The sequence below is a fragment of the Pan troglodytes genome, chromosome 20 (genome assembly GCF_028858775.2).
Source record: "Pan troglodytes isolate AG18354 chromosome 20, NHGRI_mPanTro3-v2.0_pri, whole genome shotgun sequence".
In the NCBI taxonomy this organism is placed as follows: Eukaryota; Metazoa; Chordata; class Mammalia; order Primates; family Hominidae; genus Pan; species Pan troglodytes.
The window spans coordinates 18,095,972-18,113,793 of NC_072418.2; the positions used below are offsets into that span (position 1 = coordinate 18,095,972).

The following is a 17,822-nucleotide window of genomic DNA, read 5'->3' on the forward strand; positions in this document are numbered from 1 at the left end:
GTAGGTAACCCCAGAAACATGCCCCCTTCCCACTCCCAACCTTGGCCAAGCAGGGCAGCAGCAGAGAAACACAGCCAGGACAACCCCAAGGGACAGGACAGCAATCACAGGAATGACACTTGCCTCTGTTTGTCCCAGAGTTCCAAGTTCCATATCCTACAAAAAGTAAAAGGGCAGTTACATCTATACTTGCTTACAATACAAGGCCATAATTCAGGCGCAGACAATTATTCCCAGGACCTGACTGGTCAGAGCAGGCTGCACCTCCCCTAACCGAGAAGCCTTGAGCTTGCGAGCACTGCGCAAATGACCCAGGCCACTTGCTGCCCTGGTGCCTGGCTGCCTGTGGCTCTGAGCATCTGTTATTTAAGGATCCTTCTGTTCCCAACACTCTCAACTAAGGAACTTGGCTCCTATACTCCTCCCTTTAAGAGCCAGAATTAGAAGGTGACCTCCACACCCCAAGCTAAGCGCTAATCAGTTTATAGCAGAAAACCCAACCCCAGTCTCCCAAGAGTCTGCCTTAAAAGGGAGGGCCAACAAGCCCTTGAATTGTTGACTGTGCTGTGCTGGAACACATCAGTGAGAGAAGCCCAAGAAGCAACCCCTCGCTTGAGAAAAGCTGTGGAGAGAACAATCTGGATTATCAACTTAATATGCTCTGGATTCAATCACAACACATGATAAAACCTCATTCCTTCAGTAACATAAAGCCACTGAGAAGTGACAAAGTGTAAAGTCCCCTGGGAACTCTGAGTCAAACACACAGTTCCTCCCCAAAGGAGGGCACAGAGCAGGTGACCCCTTTCCCTGGGTCTCTGGTGAGACCCAACAGTTGTTTCCCATTCCATGTCATCTCTGCCCCGCAGAGGACATGCTCATCCCAGGGCAGGGGACCGAAGCTCAGTAAGACAGACAGCAGGGCAATAAGTGGCAGAAGCCAGACCACAGCAGGAAGAGTGTAAGTCAACTGAAAAGATGAGCCAGAGAGAACAGGCAGGCTGTCGTCCTGCACTTGGGTTCCTCCACGACCCAGTGCACAAAAAGAATGGGAAGAAATCAGAGAGAAGCTGAGGAACTGCTGATGACCACTATGTTTAACAAGAGAGCTCACAAAACAAAAACTCTTGGGCTGGAGAAACCAAAACAGAGGCTTCTCATCCATTTGTTTATGTATCCCCTGAGCACAGGGAACAGAGGCTTGCAGTCCCAGGCACTGCTCAGGCATGGAGATCTGCCTGTTGGTAAGAGAGATGCTAACAGCCAGAGAGCAGCATGGGTAAGTCAGGAGTGGTAGCTGAGGAAAGAATGGAGCCATTCTAACAGGCAAGAGAGGCTGGCAGAGCCACATAAAGAAAAACACACAAGGCTGGGTGCAGTGGCTCACGCCTGTAATCCCAGCACTTCGGGAGGTCGAGGCGGGCGGATCACCTGAGGTCAGGAGTTTGAAACCAGCCTGGCCAACATGGTGAAACCCCTTCTCTACCAAAAATACAAAAATCAGCCAGGCGTGGTGGTGCACACCTGTAATCCCAGCTACTCAGGAGGCCGAGGCACAGTTGCTTGAACCCAGGCGGCAGAGTTTGCAGTGAGGTGAGATTGCGCCACTGCACTCCAGCCTGGGCGACACGGTGAAACTCCATTTCAAAAAAAAAAAAAAATAGAACAACACACAGGTAGCCCAGGCAGCTACTGTACACCTGGCCAAGTGACTGTTTGTACCAGGGACAGTGGGCACTAGCTATTCTAAAGAAAATAGGAGTTGGGTGTGGTGGCTCATGCCTGTAATCCCAGAACTTTGGGAGGCCAAGGTGGGTGGATTACGAGTTCAGGAGTTCGAGACCAGCCTGGCCAATATGGTGAAACCTCATCTCTACTAAAAATACAAAAATTAGCCAGGCGTGGTGGTGCGCATCTATGGTCTCAGATGCTTGGGAGGCTGAGGCAGGAGAATCACTTGAACCTGGGAGGTGGAGGTTGCAGCGAGCCAAGATTGCACCACTGCACTACAGGCTAGGCGACCGAGCGAGACTCTGTCTCAAAAAAAAAAAAAAAAAAAAAAGAAAGAAAAGAAAAAGAAAATAGGATATGGAGGCAAAAGCAGATCCATCAGGGCTCTGCTTGGGAGGCTACAACGTGGTCACTGCAAGCTTCACCTGCTGAGGATCTGCCACAACAGAGTGAGGAGGCACAACGAAAGGAAGCAGCATCAACTCCGTGAACACCACTTTACCCACGATGGGCAACTCTCAGGAGTCCCTCCAGGCAAACACTCACTACATGCCACTTGCTATGCCTGGAGCAACCCAGACTCCTTGATGGACATCCCAGCTGGGTCCCTTCAGGAGGAAGCCTTCATCTAGACTGGCGTTTAGGGACTCCCCAAGACCTGCCCTTTCTGAAAGAACACCCCAACTCATTTCCATCCCCAGAAGGGATGAGATCATGGTTGACAAAAGAAATTTTAAGGAGAGAGAGAGAGAGAGAGAGAGAGATCCTTAAAATTTATATATTTATTATTATTAAATATATACATATATATGTAAAAATAAGATATATGTACATATATATTTTTGAGATAGAGTCTTGCTCTGTCCTCCAGGCCGGAGTGTAATGGTGTGATCACAGCTCACTGCATCCTCGACTTCTTGGGTTCAAGTGACTCTTCTGCCTCAGCCTCCGGAGTGGCTGGGACAACAGGCATGTGCCACCATGCCCAGCTAATTTTTTCTATTTTTTGTAGAGATAGGGTTTTACTATGTTGCCCAGGCTGGTCTCAAACTCCTGGGGGCTCAAGCGATCCTCCCATCTCAGCCTCTCAGAGTGCTGAGATTATAGGCATGAGCCACTGCACCTGGCCCCAAGGACATAATTTTTAAAAGAAAAAAGGACATGGTCACAGTATGTGATATTTATAGACCAAAAATAGAAAACAATTTAACACTCAACTTTAACGTAATAGTTAATCAGATTACAGCCTACCTACTCAGTGACATATCATGTAAGCATATAAAAAGAATTTACTATGCCTTATGTGGCACAAGGAAATGCTTCTAACATAAAATAAAGCAGGACCAGCCAGGCGCAGTGGCTCACACCTGTAATCCTTTTGGGAAGTGGGGCAGGCAGATCGCTTGAGCCCAGGAGTTTGAGACCAGCCTGGGCAACATAGCAAAACCCCATCTCTACAAAAAATACAAAAAATAGCTGGGCATGGTAGGGCATGCCTGTAGTCCCAATTATGCAGGAGGCTGAGGTGGGAGGGCTATCTGTGCCCAGGAGGTGGAGGTTGCAGTGAGCTGAAATTGTGCCACTGTGCTCCAGCCTGGGGGACAGAGTGAGATCATATCTTAAAAAAAAAAATAAAATAAGAGCAGGACCCACAATTCTATCCACCTATAAATTATTAAACTACACAAAATCAGTAAGCTGATAAAAATTAAACATTAATATGGTAGGATCTTGGTTGACTGTTTTTCAAAATGTTATTTAAATGTTATATTGTTCTTGCAATTCAAGCCAGAAGGAAAAATAAATCCATCTCTATTCTTTCACAATTGTGTATGTAAAAAAATCTCAAACAAATCTACAAAAGAGCTACTAGAATAAGTGAGCTTAGCAAGGTTTATTACAAGGTCAATCTGTAAGTCAAATTTCAAATATTACAAGGTAAACCTACAAATCAAATAGCAATCAAATTTCTATATATCAGCAATGAATTGAAAGTTTTTAAAAGTACCATTTCCTATAGCACTAAAAGCATGAAAAACTTGGCGTAAATCTAACAAAGTATGTGTAGGATCTGTGTTGAAAACTACAAAACACTACATCGGTGAAGTGACATACTGCACTCATGAATCAGAAGACTTGATATTGTTAAGATGTCAATTTTCTCAAACTAATCTCAAACTAATCTATAGATTCTACAGATTTGATAGATCTATAGATCCAAGGCTCTCTCGCTCAAAATCTCAGCATGAATTTTTTAAAAAACTTCATAAACTGATTCTAAAATTTATATGCAAAAGCAAAGAAACTAACAATTTTGGAAAAAAGAACAAACCTGGAGGACTCATATTTCAAGATTACTACTAACCAGTAATCAAGACTGCATTGCTGGGCGAGGCGCAGTGGCTAATGCCTGTAATTCCAACACTTTGGGAGGCCGAGGCAGGTGGATCATGTGAGGTCAGGAGTTTGAGACCAGCCTGGCCAACATGGTGAAACCAGTCTCTACTAAAAATACAAAAAGACTGTGCTGCTGAACGAAATTTAGATGTACAGACCAATGGAACAGAATGAGAGTCCAAGAGTCCAGAAATAGACCCACAGTATATGGTCAACTGATTTTCAGTAAAGGTACGAAGGCAATTCAATAGAGAAAATATAGGCCTGGCACAGTGGCTCACACCTGTAATCCTAGCACTTTGGGAGGCCAAGGCGGGTGGATCACCTGAGATGGGGAATTCAAGACCAGCCTGGCCAATGTGATGAAACCGTCTCTACTGCGTGGTGGCACATGCCTGTAATACCAGCTATTTGGGAGGCCAAGGCACAAGAATTGCTTGAATCTGGGAGGTGGAGGTTGTGGTGAGCTGAGATCGCGCCATTGCACTCCAGCCTGGGCAACAAGAGCGAAACTCCATCTCAAAAAAAAAAAAAAAAAAGAAAGAAAGAAAGAGGCCGGGCGCAGTGGCTCACGCCTGTAATCCCAACACTTTGGGAGGCCGAGGCGGGAGGATCACGAGGTCAGGAGCTCGAGAACATCCTGGCAAATACGGTGAAACCCCGTCTCTACTGAAAATACAAAAAGATTAGCCAGGCGTGGTGGCGGGCAACTGCTCGGGAGGCTGAGGCGGGAGAATGGCATGAACTCAGGAGGCGGAGCTTGCAGTGAGCTGAGATCGCGCCACTGCACTCCAGCCTGGGGGACAGAGTGAGACTCTGTCTCAAAAAAAAAAAAAAAAAAAAAAGAAAGAAAAAATGGTTTTGGTTTTGTTTTTGTTTTTTAAACAAATGGTGCTGGAACAATTATATATCTATATGCCATAGAAGAAGAAGAAACCTTAACCTATACTGCACACCTTGTAGAAAAATTAACTCAATATGGATCACAGACTAAATGTAAAACCCACAACTAAAACACCTAAAAGAAAATTCTAAAGAAAATATTACAGATTTCTTAGATATAAAAGCAAAACCATCATCTATTAAAGAAAAGATTGAATTGGGCTTCAAAATTAACAACTTGTGTTCTTTCTGACACAAGACAAGACACACTGACAAGAGAATAGACAAGCCACAGTCTGGGAGAAAATATTTGTAAATGGCATATCCGAGAAATGGCTTGTACTCAGAATATGCAACCCAGAGGGAAAATAATTCAAAAGGATGTGCAATTAGGGACTACATTTGATGAAAAGGGAGAGGCAGGGAGGGCAGGACAGGGAAGTCAAGCAAACCAAGTTTCTCCTCATTTATGAAACACCTGATACCTTCTCACTCAATTTCAAAATATTTTAAGTCTTCCCTTTTCCTGGGACTAGCTGCTGTTACTTGGGGAGCTTACTTAAGTCTCTTTATGCAGTGACCCCTGAAGGCATGTTAGCTGTGTAGGATCAGTCTTTCCCCAGATCTTGGTAGTAAAAGAAATTACCCATCTCAGTAACTAAGACATTATCCCTGTTAATTCCAAAGAGGGCTCCTTCTCAACAGATACCCCTAGAGTCACAGACAACCAAAAACCAGCTTTAACAGCAGTCCGGGCTGCCACAGCACACAAACAAAACAGCATCTGTGAATCCTACTGGTGGCTACTTCTGAATTAGCTAATTAGGTGTTTCTGTCCACGATGGAAAACTCAATCAGAGATCTTCACTCAACTCTGTGTGTGTGGAGCCTGCTGGCTTGAGGTGGCCTGGCTGAGTCTCCAAAAGCTGCCAGATTCACACACTCAGCCTCTCTCCCACAGCAAGGACATGCACTACGCTGGGACTAAGTTAATAGCTTGCTTTCTCCTGGACCAATCCTTTGGACTTTTTTTTTTTTGAGACAGAGTCTTGCTCTGTTGCCAGGCTGGAGTGCAGTGGCATGATATCGGCTCACTGTAACCTCTGCATCCCGGGTTCAAGTGATTCCCCTGCCTCAGCCTCCTGAGTAGCTGCGACCACAGGCACATACCACCATGCCCGGCTAATTTTTTGTATTTTAGTATAGATGGCATTTCACCATGTTGGCCAGGATGGTCTCGATCTCCTGACCTCAAGTGATCCACCCGCCTTGGCCTCCCAAAGTGCTGGGATTACAGGCAGGAGCCACCGCGCCTGGCCTCCTTTGGACTTTAATTGGCCACTGTGACTCCCAGTCCCTCCCCCATGGGGATTTGAAGCCAGGCCTTTTATCAAAGAGCCTAACTTGCTCAGGAACACAGCTACTTTTCCCATAATTGCCCGAAAGGGAAGCACTAGCTATTCAAATGGCCACACCATTTCACACAAGTTTAGGTTTAAAAAAGCATGACAGGGTGACAGCAAAGCCAAAGGCAACTAAGAAGACAAGGAACTGCTCTGCAGAACACTTTGGTTCCCACCAGAAGTCCACACTTACCATAATCACAGGTGGGCTGAGCGCTGGTATCCGAGTATGTCGACTGCAAAGTGGTTTCAGATCCCTGGACAAAGCCTAAACATAAAGACAGTGGGGTTAATTTCCACAAGCAAGTCACAGGGAAATGACCTGAGACTACCTAACCTTTGGTATAGGATTGCCAGCAGGCCCTTCTCTCAACGAAAAGCCACCAAAACCTCTAGATTCCACAGTTTAATTAGACCGTCAGAAAATATTACCCAATGGAAAGGCAGGCTATGTTTAACTTGCTATACCAGGAGGACTAGATTAAAAAATTATTTATTTACTTTTTAAAAACAAGGTCTCACTCTGTCCGGGCTGCAACGCAGTGGCATGATCACGGCTCACTGCAACCTCGACCTTCCAGGCTCAAACAATCCTCCTGCCTCAGCCTCCCAAGTAGCTGAGACTATAGGTTCGTGCCATCATGTGCAGCTAATTTTTATACTTTTTTGTAGAGATGGGGTTTCATCATGTTGCCCCGGCTGGTCTTTAATTCCTAGGCTCAAGCAATCCACCCTCCTGAACCTCCCAAAGTGCTGGGATTACAGGTGTGAGCCACAGAGCCTGGCCCCAAATAAAAATTTTTAAACATTTAAGCCAGTAGCCTATTTTGAGAAATGAACACCCAAGTTATCATTCTGTTAAATGAGGAAACTATTCAAATCCCTGAAGGGTGAGCCACTTGGAATTCAAACAAGGATGGAGGTTAGCTTCGAAACCATGTTAAAGCAAATAATATCCCCCTCCCTGTTCTAAATCTGAAACAGAAACTGCTTTTTATTTTGGTTTTCCCATTAAAAAGTGTGTATAACAATTATAACAATTATTTCTGGGCCGGGCAGTGGCTCATGCCTGTAATCCCAACACTTTGGGAGGCCAAGATGACCAGCCTGGGCAACAGGGTGAAACCCTGTCTCTACAAAAAAAAAAAAAAAAAAAAGCCAGCTGTGGCAGCATGTGTCTGTAGTCCTAGCTACTTGGGAGGCTGAGGTGGGAGTGTCACTTGAGCCCAGAAGGTCAAGGCTGCAGTGAGCTATGATTGCGCCACTGCATTCCAGCCTGGGTGACAGAGCAAGACCCTGTCTCAAAACAAAAACAAAAACAAAAAACAATTATTTCTTAAAAGTAATTATTTGGGGTGGCATGGTCATATGGAAATAAGTATTATTATATATACATAAAATTTCCTATCTTCTCAACTTTCGAACTATTTCTCAACATAAAATGAATTAGGGCTGGATGCAGTGGCTCAAGCCTGTACTCACAGTACTTTGGGAGGCCAAGGGGGGGGGGTGGACTGGTTGAGGCCAGGAGTTCAAGACCAGCCTGGCCAACATGGTGAAACCCCATCTCTACTAAAAATACAAAAATTAGCTACTAAAAATACAAAAATTACAGGGCACGGTGGCTCACGCCTGTAATCCCAGCACTTTGGGCGGCCGAGGCAGGTGGATCACGAGGTTAGGAGTTCGAGATCAACCTGGCCAATATGGTGAAACCCTGTCTCTACTAAAAATACAAAAATTAGCTGGGCGTGGTGGTGTGTGCCTGTAGTCCCAGCTGCGCAGGAGGCTGAGGCAGGAGAATTGCTTGAACCCAGGAGGCAGAGGTTGCAGTGAGCCAAAATCATGCCACTGCATTCCAGCCTAGGCGACAGAGCAAGACTCCATCTCAAAACAAACAAACAAAACCCCAAAATTAGCTGGGTGTGGTGGCACCTGCCTGTAATCCCAGGTTCTTGGGAGGGTGAGCCAGAAGAACTGCTTAAACCCAGGAGGCGGAGACTGCAGTGAGTGGAGATCGTGCCACTGCACTCAAGCCTGGGTAATAGAGCAAGACTCCATCTCAAAATAAATAAATAAATGAAACAAAATAAAATGAGTTAGTGCCAAGTAAGGAAAACTTCTACCTCTATCAGAAACCAGTGCTCCTACAGACTATGACTGATGCTAATCCTGACACTTGCTTTAAAACTACATTTAAAAAAAAACAACAACAACTCTACAGTTAGAAATACATATATTTTTTTTGAGACGGAGTCTCGCACTAGGCTGGAGTGCAGTGGCACGATCTCGGCTCACTGCAACCTCCACCTCCCGGGTTCAAGCGATTCTCCTGCCTCAGCCTTCTGAGTAGCTGGGACTACAGGCGCGTGCCACCATGTCCGGCCGATTTTTTTGTATTTTTAGTAGAGATGGGGTTTCACCATGTTAGCCAGGATGGTCTCGATCTCCTAACCTTGTGATCCGCCCGCCTTGGCCTCCCAAAGTGCTGGGATTACAGGCGTGAGCCACTGCGCCCGGCCAGAAATACATATTTTTGAATAATTTTCTCTCAGCACTGAAATTACGACAGATACCATAAGAGGCAGTATTTGCCTTTCCCATCAGAGCCAACTCATGACCTGAAAATTAAAGCCTATGCCTTTAACAGCTTGTTTACATCAAAAACCTACAGAAGTGCCTTCCCCCTGGGTAGGCGTTCTCTTATTTGTTGACAGTGTCTCCGTTTTATCTCTTAAGACCACAGCAGCAGCAGCCAACAGCGAACAAGTGCTTTCCCTGCAGGGTGCTAAGAACATTTGTCTGCAATGATCTCATTTCATCCTCACCACAGACAATAAGGGCAGGTGGGCAAGATCCCTTACTCTGCAATTCCCCCAGGTCCAAAAGGGTCTGAACACCAAGTGTTTTCTACCAGTGTGGTGCCAAAACTCACGCTGGAGCCGTTTTCACCTGTAAGGACATTTATAATCTTTCTTTGTCCTACTTAGTGCAGAATTAATCTATTTAAATACAGGGTGCTTCCCCAGACCCCACGTGACTTCTCTTAAGCTAGAATTCCAAAATACATCTAGCTCCAAGGGTTCCAAAGACAGAGCTGTGAACCCAGCTTCATCTTCACTTTCCAGAGTAGGGACTGGGACCTGAGGAAGGATAAAACCGAGGGTATACAGATCCAGTCTTCTACCTTCCCTAAGTAAAGAGGCTAGAAATCCATTCAAATGGATTCCTTCCAGGGATCTGGACCTTCCTGAGATGCCTAAAATCCAGGCATTGTTGATTAATAGCTGTCCATAAGAAACGCTGACAGCAGCTTTGAAGAGTTCACCCAGGGGAAAGCCTTATAATGTAAGGAATACCCAGCCCCTGCGGTCTCCACTGTTTGCTCAACTGGCCTCTGGAAACTTGTTCTTTCAGCAATTGGGCCACCAGTAAAATGGCCTCAGACTTTAGGTAATGTGATCTGTGAGTACTGCAACTGCAAATGACAGCCTACCACACCCTCACAAGAATACAGTCAGCAAGCTGCTGAGCAAAATATCTGTGTCTGTTCAGGCGAGAGGGGCCCTGGTTCTTCCCTAGGAAGGAAAGACGATCCATCAAACCCTCCAAGATCAATGGCAATCTCTGCTCTAACTCTATACCCTGCACCACATTAACATTCTGTTCCACAATACCATCTGCAAAGATCGCAGAGCAGGCCCTTCTGTAGCCAGTTGTGGCTCCTATTATGAATAATTCTTTTTTTTTTTTTTTTTTTTGAGACGGAGTTTCACTCTTGTTGCCCAGACTGGAGTGCAATGGTGCGATCTCGGCTCACCGCAACCTCCACCTCCCAGGCTCAAGCGATTCTCCTGCCTCAGCCTCCCGAGTAGCTGGGATTACAGGCATGCGCCACTACGCATTTTGTATTTTTAGTAGAGACGGGTTTTCTCCATGTTGGTCAGGCTGGTATCAAACTCCCGACCTCAGGAGATCTGCCCGCCTCGGTCTCCCAAAGTGCTGGGATTACAGGCGTGAGCCACCACGCCCGGCCTAAATTCTTAGCTGGTTTGTAAAGTGTTCTCTTGGTACAATTTATCAGCCTGATTAGCGCTGGTTGAAAAAAATAAAATATGCCCTATATGGCCCTATAAAGCTAAATGTTAGATCACAGATTTCTTTTTGTTTGTTTGTTTGTTTTTGAGACGGAGTCTCGCTCTGTCGCCCAGGCTGGAGTGCAGTGGCACGATCTTGGCTTACTGCAAGCTCCGCCTCCTGGGGTCTCGCCATTCTCCTGCCTCAGCCTCCTGAGTAGCTGGGACTACAGGCACCCGCCACCACGCCCGGCTAATTTTTTGTATTTTTCATAGAGATGGGGTTTCGCTGTGTTAGCGAGGATGGTCTCGATCTCCTGACCTTGTGATCCGCCCGCCTCGGCCTCCCAAAGTGCTGGGATTAGAGGCGTGAGCCACCACGCCTAGCCCACGGATTTCTTTCTTTCTATTGTTATTAGAGACAGGGGGTCTCACTGTCATCCAGGCTGGAGTGCAGTGGCACAATCACTGCTCACTGTGGCCTCAGCCTCCGGGGCTCAAGTGATCTTCCTACTTCAAGTCTCCTTTATAGCTGGGACTATAGCCACGCACTACCAGGCCCAGCTAATTTTTGTTTTATTTTTCTTTTTTTGTTTTGAGAGACAGGGTCTCACTATGTTACCCATGCTGGTGTTGAATTCCTGGGCTTAAGCAATCCTCTCACTTTGAGACCATGGATTTCTAGTTCTGCAGCAACACTCCTTGCTTTTAACCAATCTCTCGTCAACTTTTTTTGCTCAAAAATACGAAAGCAGGCCAAATGCTGTGGCTCATGTCTGTAATACCAGTACTTTGGGAGGCTGAGTTGGGAGGATCACTTGAGCCCAGGAGTTCAAGACCTGCGTGGCAACATAGTGAGACCTCATCTCAGAAATAAAAAATTAGCCAGGCATGGTGGCATGCACATGTAGTCACAGCTACTTGGGAGGCTGAGGTGAGGTGGGAGGATTACTTGAGCACAGGAGGGCGAGGCTGCAGTGAGCTATGATTTTGTGCCACTGCACTCCAACCTGGGCAACATAGTGAGACCCTGTCTCAACAAAACAAAACAAAAGCTTCTCAGTTTTATACTTTTCCTTTCTCCTTTTTAAAAAAGAGTATATATTTTCTTGAGACAGGATCTTGCTCTGTTGCCCAGGCTGGAGTGCAGTGGCATGATCATAGCTCGGCAACGTTGAACTCCTGGGCTCCAGCAAACCTCCCAGAGTCAGCCGGGCGCAGTGGCTCATGCCCGTAATCCCAGCACCTTGGGAGGCCAGGGAGGGCGGATCACAAGGTCAGGAGATCAAGACCATCCTGGCTAACAAGGTGAAACCCCATCTCTACTAAAAATACAAAAAATTAGCCGGGTGTGGTGGCGGGCACCTGTAGTCCCAGCTCCTTGGGAGGCGGAGGCAGGAGAATGGCATGAACCTGGGAGGCGGAGCTTGCAGTGGGCCGAGACGGCGCCACTGCACTCCAGCCTGGGCGACAGAGCAAGACTCCGTCTCAAAAAAAAAAAAAAAAACAAAAAAAAAATCCCAGAGTCTCGCTGTCATCCAGGCTGGAGCACAGTGGCACAATCATGGCTCACTGCAGCCTCAACCTCACAGAGCTAACTTTTTTATTTTTAATTTTTATAGAGAAAGGGTCTTGCTATGTTGCCCAGGCTCATCTCAAACTCCTGGCCTCCAGCAATCTTCCTGCCTCGGCTTCCCAAAGTGTTGAGATTACAGGTGTGAGCCACCATGCCTGATCTAAAAAAAAAAAGAGTCTTATTTGAAGGAGTAACACAGAGTACCAAAAATTAAAAGATAACTGGAATTAGGTTAGGTTGCCTTCAATCTTTATTATCTGAGCCAAGAGTAGGGTGACAACCATCCTCAAAGATGGTCTCCATTCCTGCCTCTTAACGTTATGTAGATCCCTCCCAACTAATAGAGCTAGCCAGTGCAACCAATAAGATTTATGAAAATGACTGAGTGTGACTTCTGGGATTTTCGCCTTGCTCTTTCTGGGATCATTCAGTCTGGAGAAAACCAGCCACCATGTTGTGAGGATACTCCAGCAGCCAGCCCTAGGGAGAGATCCATGGGGCCAAGAATTATTGGCCAGCATCAGCCTGCCAGGCATGGGAGTTTAAGTCACCTTGGAGGTGGGACCTCCAGCCTCAGTCAGGCTTTCAGATGACTCTAGTCCACATAGAGATCCTAAATGTAACCTCATGATATTCCAAGCTAGAACCACCCAGCGAAATCACCTATCCATTCCAAACATAAAGAAACTGTGTGAGACAATAAATGTTTCTATGACAAGTACGGTAGCATTTCAGACCTTTGTTTGAGGGCCTGATTCTGGATATTTCTGTGCTGTTTTCCACTGCTCTCCTCTTCCCCTCTCAGTGCTAGAGATGCAGCTTCCTTTCCCACGTATAAATAAGGTAACTGGGTTCAAAAGCAGGGCGAGTTAATAAAAAAATTTATCAGTCACCTTTTATGTTTAATAATGCTAACATTTGCTTCGAGGCCTCTAGGACTTACCCTTAAAGCTATTAGTTGTCTGAAATGTGAATTAAAATGCCTTTGACTTTAGTGCCCTACTTCTTAAATAAGGGGAAGACTCACATTGTAAATTACTGTGGTTTTCAGTTTATCAAGATAAAGGAAAAACTAATCATTACTTTTTTAGCTTGGCTATCTCAGTGCCCACCCAAACCCAGAACTACAGCCTACAAGACCTAGAGCTGGAATTCAGGTTTGGTCATTAGTGACCTTGTATCTCAGTTTCCTCATCTATTAAAAAAAAGAGCTCCATTACTCAGCTACCCCACAGCACCCAACCATTCATCTTCTGGTTTCTTCAAGAGTCCTGTTTTTAAAAACCATGAAACTGTCTTCCAGTTCATGGTAAGACTTGGTGAGAATTATATTCCAATCCCAGGGATGTCAGGAACAACCCTATAGTCTTTCCTCCTGAACTAGGAAAGCTACAAAAAGGCTCTGGCAGAGCTGCCCAACTTGGGCACTACTGATGTTTGACGCCAGATACTTCTTTGCGGTAGGTGTCATTGTGTATACCGTAGCAGGGCAGCATCCCAAACCTCCATCCACTAGATACCAGCAGCACTCCCACTCCCATATGTGACAACCAAAAATGTCTCCAGACATTGCCAGATGTCATCTGGGGCAGAATCACCCCTGGATGAGAACCCACTGGGCAGGGGGATGGTTGCTAGAAAAACTGGGGTTCTTGGAAAGCTCCTGACCTGGCAGCCAGGGTAGAGGGGACTGGCACTACCTTCTTGCCTATGCCAACATAAAGTGGTCTACAGAGGAGCCCCACAGACTCACGTTGCATTCTCAGTTCTCAAAATTCCAAGTAGAATGCAGGTTACCTGGCAACCACACACGCTCAAGCCTATAATACCCTCACCAAACGGGGAGGACTAGTGTAAATCTCCTGGCCGAGAAGCCTCATCAGTCACTGCCAAGGCAAACCCAGGAGGCCTTGGCAATTCACCCAGTGATGATTTACAGTCGCCCAAGCATATTGCGGGGGGCGGAGAGGGGCTCTCGGATCTCGTCACCCACTCTCCCTTTCAAATCCCATTGGCCTCCCACTGGCCTCCCTGGCTGATCTTCTAACAAGCCAGGCAGTTCCTGCCCGTAAGCCTTTTACAGCAAAAGCTCCCTGGGCTAGATATCTTTATTCGCTCACTCCATTTAGGTCTCTGCTCAAATGTCACCTCTTTACAGAAGGCTCCAACCACTCCACGTAGTGGAGCGACCCCCGCACGGTACTGACCACCCTAAAATATATCCTACACTCGCTTATTTGCCTATTAAGATCCTCGCCTCTAAACTGCTTGAGGAATTCTTGTCTGTATTCCCAATACCCAGTCTGTACCGGACACGGTTCATTTGACAGACGCAGAGGGAATTAACATGGAACCTTGTCATTCCTTGCAGTTCAGCCCCTAGGGGCCCAAGGCTCCCCGCTCAGCCCAAACCCTTCCAATATTTACTTATCCCCCTAGGGCCTGGCGCCTTTCCCAGTTCTGAAATAGACAAAAGGGGGTGGTGGGTGGGATCGGGATGGGGGTGTAGAGCTGCGGCGTTTTTGCAGAGAAACTGCGCGGGGGAGGACGCGACAATGGCGACGGCAGCCGAGCCTGCTGCCTGCTCGCAAGGACCAAGGCCTGAGAAAGGGAAACCTAAGGCGTCGAGGTCCAGGAGCGCAAGCCAGGGACGGAGGTGGTGGGGGCGGAGACCTCGTGCGCTGAGGCCCGGACCCACGGACACAGGCGACAGAAGCCAAGACATCAGGCAGCCGGGACGCCGGCTGCAGACACAGAGAGCTGAGGCAACGAGGCGTGAGGGCAGCGACCCTGAGGCGACGGGCCAGCGGCGCCATTTTGTGACCGCAGGGAAGGCAGTGACGGGGCCCCAGGGGAGGTGCGGGCGAGCCTGGTGCGGCATCCGCACGTCCCTGTCCCATCCCTCACGCAGAGCCCGACCCCACCCTGCCAGGCCCACCTGTGTAGCTCATGGTGGCGGGCAACACAACATCCGACGACGCCGGCTTCTGCTGCTCTGAACATCCGACGCTGCGATAGCTGCTGCTAACCACAGGGTCCCCTCCACACACACCCGAGCCCCGCCTCCCGACCGCATTGGCTCATACCGGCCTCGGCTTCACGTCTATTGGAAGGAACCGCTGTCTATCTCTACGCCTCCTCATATCAGTGGCTGGAAACTACTGGCAATCTCGTGAGAGCCCCGCCTTGTTCCCGCCTTCTGTTATTCTAAGGCCTCAGTGATTGGCCTACAGAAGCCGGCAGAGAGGCGGAGTCCTATAGAATTTGAGGGGGCGGAGCTGTGCACTACGGAAAGGCCCAAGGCCCAAGCATGGTCGGGCTGGAGGAGCGCCCGTGCCCTGGAGACCCGCCAGAGGGAGTCGGGTCTACGGCTCAGGGCAGGGCTGGGATACCAACTCCGCCACCGAGGTGCTGGGTAGGGGACCTAGCTAAGTCTCTCAACTTCTCTGGCCTTCGGCTCCAAAACAAGCATAGCAAAGCCATGTTGAGAAGAGAAAATTAAAACAGCACCAAACAAGATGCTGGACACACGTTTCAACATTACGTGACAAAGTGTGTGTAAAGAAATCATTCTGGTGCCAGTGCACTGAATAAATGTGATTAATCGTAACAAAACGATAATATATTTATATGGCATATGCTTATATGTGTAATAATTCCGTTTGTATTGTGTGTCATTCGAATGCTCCTTCAAACCTGCAAAAAGCTTTTAATCCTCACTTAAAACTGAAGCTTGGAACTCATGATTTGCTCAAGGTCCTTGACAGTTACGTGTTAAAATGGGAGCTGTGCTTCTAAAACCCTCCTGATTCACTCTGGGCTTGAGAGATCCTGCAATAGTGCAGCCGGGCACCAGTCATGTCCTCAGTCTGTTTCCTGGGCATATGGAAACCCTGCCAGGGACAACTCATAATTTCTAGAGATGACAGAGCTGCACCGAAAAGGGTACTTAACGTGTGTGTTTGTGAAAACTCATTAAGCTGCGCAATTACGAACTTCTACACTTCGTGTGTTTTAAAACTTTTTTTAAGGTATGCTGTTGCTTTTTGATATTGTTGATTTCTTTAGGTGTAATAGTGGCATTTACAACGTTCAGAGAAACATACTGAAATACTAAGAAATTAACTGATCTTATGGCCAGGATGTGCTTCACACAATTCAGACAGGTAGAAAGAGAAGGAGGAAGCAAGGAGCTATAAGATAAATCTCTGACAGCTGAAGACATTGGTCATGGGTTGGTGATGGATAGATGAGAGTCCATTTTACTGTTTGCTCTACTTTTGTATAGTTGGAATTCTCCATGATAAACTGTTTTAATAAAACTCCCCCCACCCAAATGAGGCTTCTGCAGAACTTGCTGCCATACGGAACAAAGCCACTTCTGATGTGTTAAGTGAGCAAACTCCAAACATGAAGCAGAGATCTGATGGATAAGCACTCTGGCTTTGGGGTTCATCTCCCCATCAGCCTCAGGGATGCCTGCCTGTCTTCCAAACCAAGGCAGGGCCCCAGGGCACGTCTTCTGCGCCCTGCAGGTTCGTTCCTTCATCGCACTTGCCACAGTCATCATTGTACCGATTTGATTTCGTTCACATCCAACACCCTCAGAGACCACGGCTCAAACGCTGAGACTTTGCTGCCTGAGGTGCATTGAAGTGGCTTGAGCAGAGAAGAGCAATGCTCAGAAAGTTTTAGGAAAACATCCCCCTGCAAGAACTGGAGGTGACTCTTCCAAGGACACACATGACCCTCACTTCACTGCATGATTGGTGGGGAGGAACTTGCCGTATGACTTTATAAGCTCTTGTATCATTTGACTGTTTTTTGTTACATCTAGCCTATACCACTTTTATATTTCAAAAACTGACTTACGGGCCGGGCATAGTGGCTCACGCCTGTAATCCCAGCACTTTGGGAGGCTGATCACTTGAGCTCAGGAGTTCAAGACCACCCCGGGCAACATGGTGAAACACCCGTCTCTACAAAAATTACAGATATAAGCCAGGGGTGGTGGTGCATGCCTGTGATCCCGGCTACCTGGATGGCTGAGGCAGGAGAATCACTTGAACCCAGGAGGCAGAGACTGCAGCGAGCCGAGGTCCCTACACTGCACTCCAGCTTGGGCAACAGAATGAGACCCTGTCTCAAAAAATAAAATAAAAAAATAAAAACTGACTTATGAAAAGTTGAAAGAGGAAGAAACACCTTTGAGTCAGCTCACAAGATGCTCTCCCTGCTTCCTAAGTCCTGGATACATCCACCCACCCACAGCACAGGATGGAGAGAAGTGGTTGCGGCCTTCTGCCACCAGGCGAGATGTGCGTCCTGACCCCACAGGAGCAGACGTGTGGGCCAAGACCACCCTTGTGGGCGTTATTGCAGCCTGTTAGTCCCTCCTTCCCAGGAAGGGGTATGGTGGGAGGGCCCAGAAAGCAGGGCTGGGGGTAGAGGTGGCCCCTTCTGTCCACACGCCATGAGGTCGTTCCCACTTTCCAGCACTTGACCGTTTAGTAAAAACGATGAGCTGAAAAACCACATGCAATAAACAAGAAGGAGCAGCCAACAAAATCTCAGAAATGTTCAATAAACATTTGCAGAGCGAGAAAATAAATAACATCGCAAAGGAGCCAGTGGCTCCTCTTTTCCCCGCATGTTCCTTGGGTCAGGGGTGCATGTGTCTCACTAGAAGTCACATGTATTAAAAGCAGGTGAGCTCCAGCTCTCTACACCCCCACTGGCCCCCACCCAAATGCTCCC

The 17,822-nt window shown here is 47.2% G+C and overlaps 1 protein-coding gene across 4 annotated transcripts in view; it reads right to left on the reverse strand.

Moving 5' to 3' along the window:
* The window catches only part of AKAP8L (A-kinase anchoring protein 8 like), a 38,349-nt gene extending 23,228 nt beyond the window's left edge, over positions 1 to 15,121 (reverse strand). For 3 of the 4 annotated variants that reach the window (XR_010153740.1, XM_016935352.3, XM_016935351.3), the window contains exons 1-3: positions 15,004 to 15,121; positions 6,607 to 6,681; positions 124 to 156 (exon numbers count right to left, since the gene is read on the reverse strand). Coding sequence is in view for 2 of the 4 variants with exons in the window: in XM_016935352.3 (XP_016790841.1) it covers positions 124 to 156; positions 6,607 to 6,681; positions 15,004 to 15,016 (121 nt within the window). In the remaining 2 variants the exon portion in view is untranslated. Of the gene's footprint in view, positions 1 to 123; positions 157 to 6,606; positions 6,688 to 15,003 lie in introns of those variants that run through there. The other variant, XM_054672623.2, reaches the window with a different exon arrangement.
* Positions 15,122 to 17,822: the final 2,701 nt, after the last annotated feature.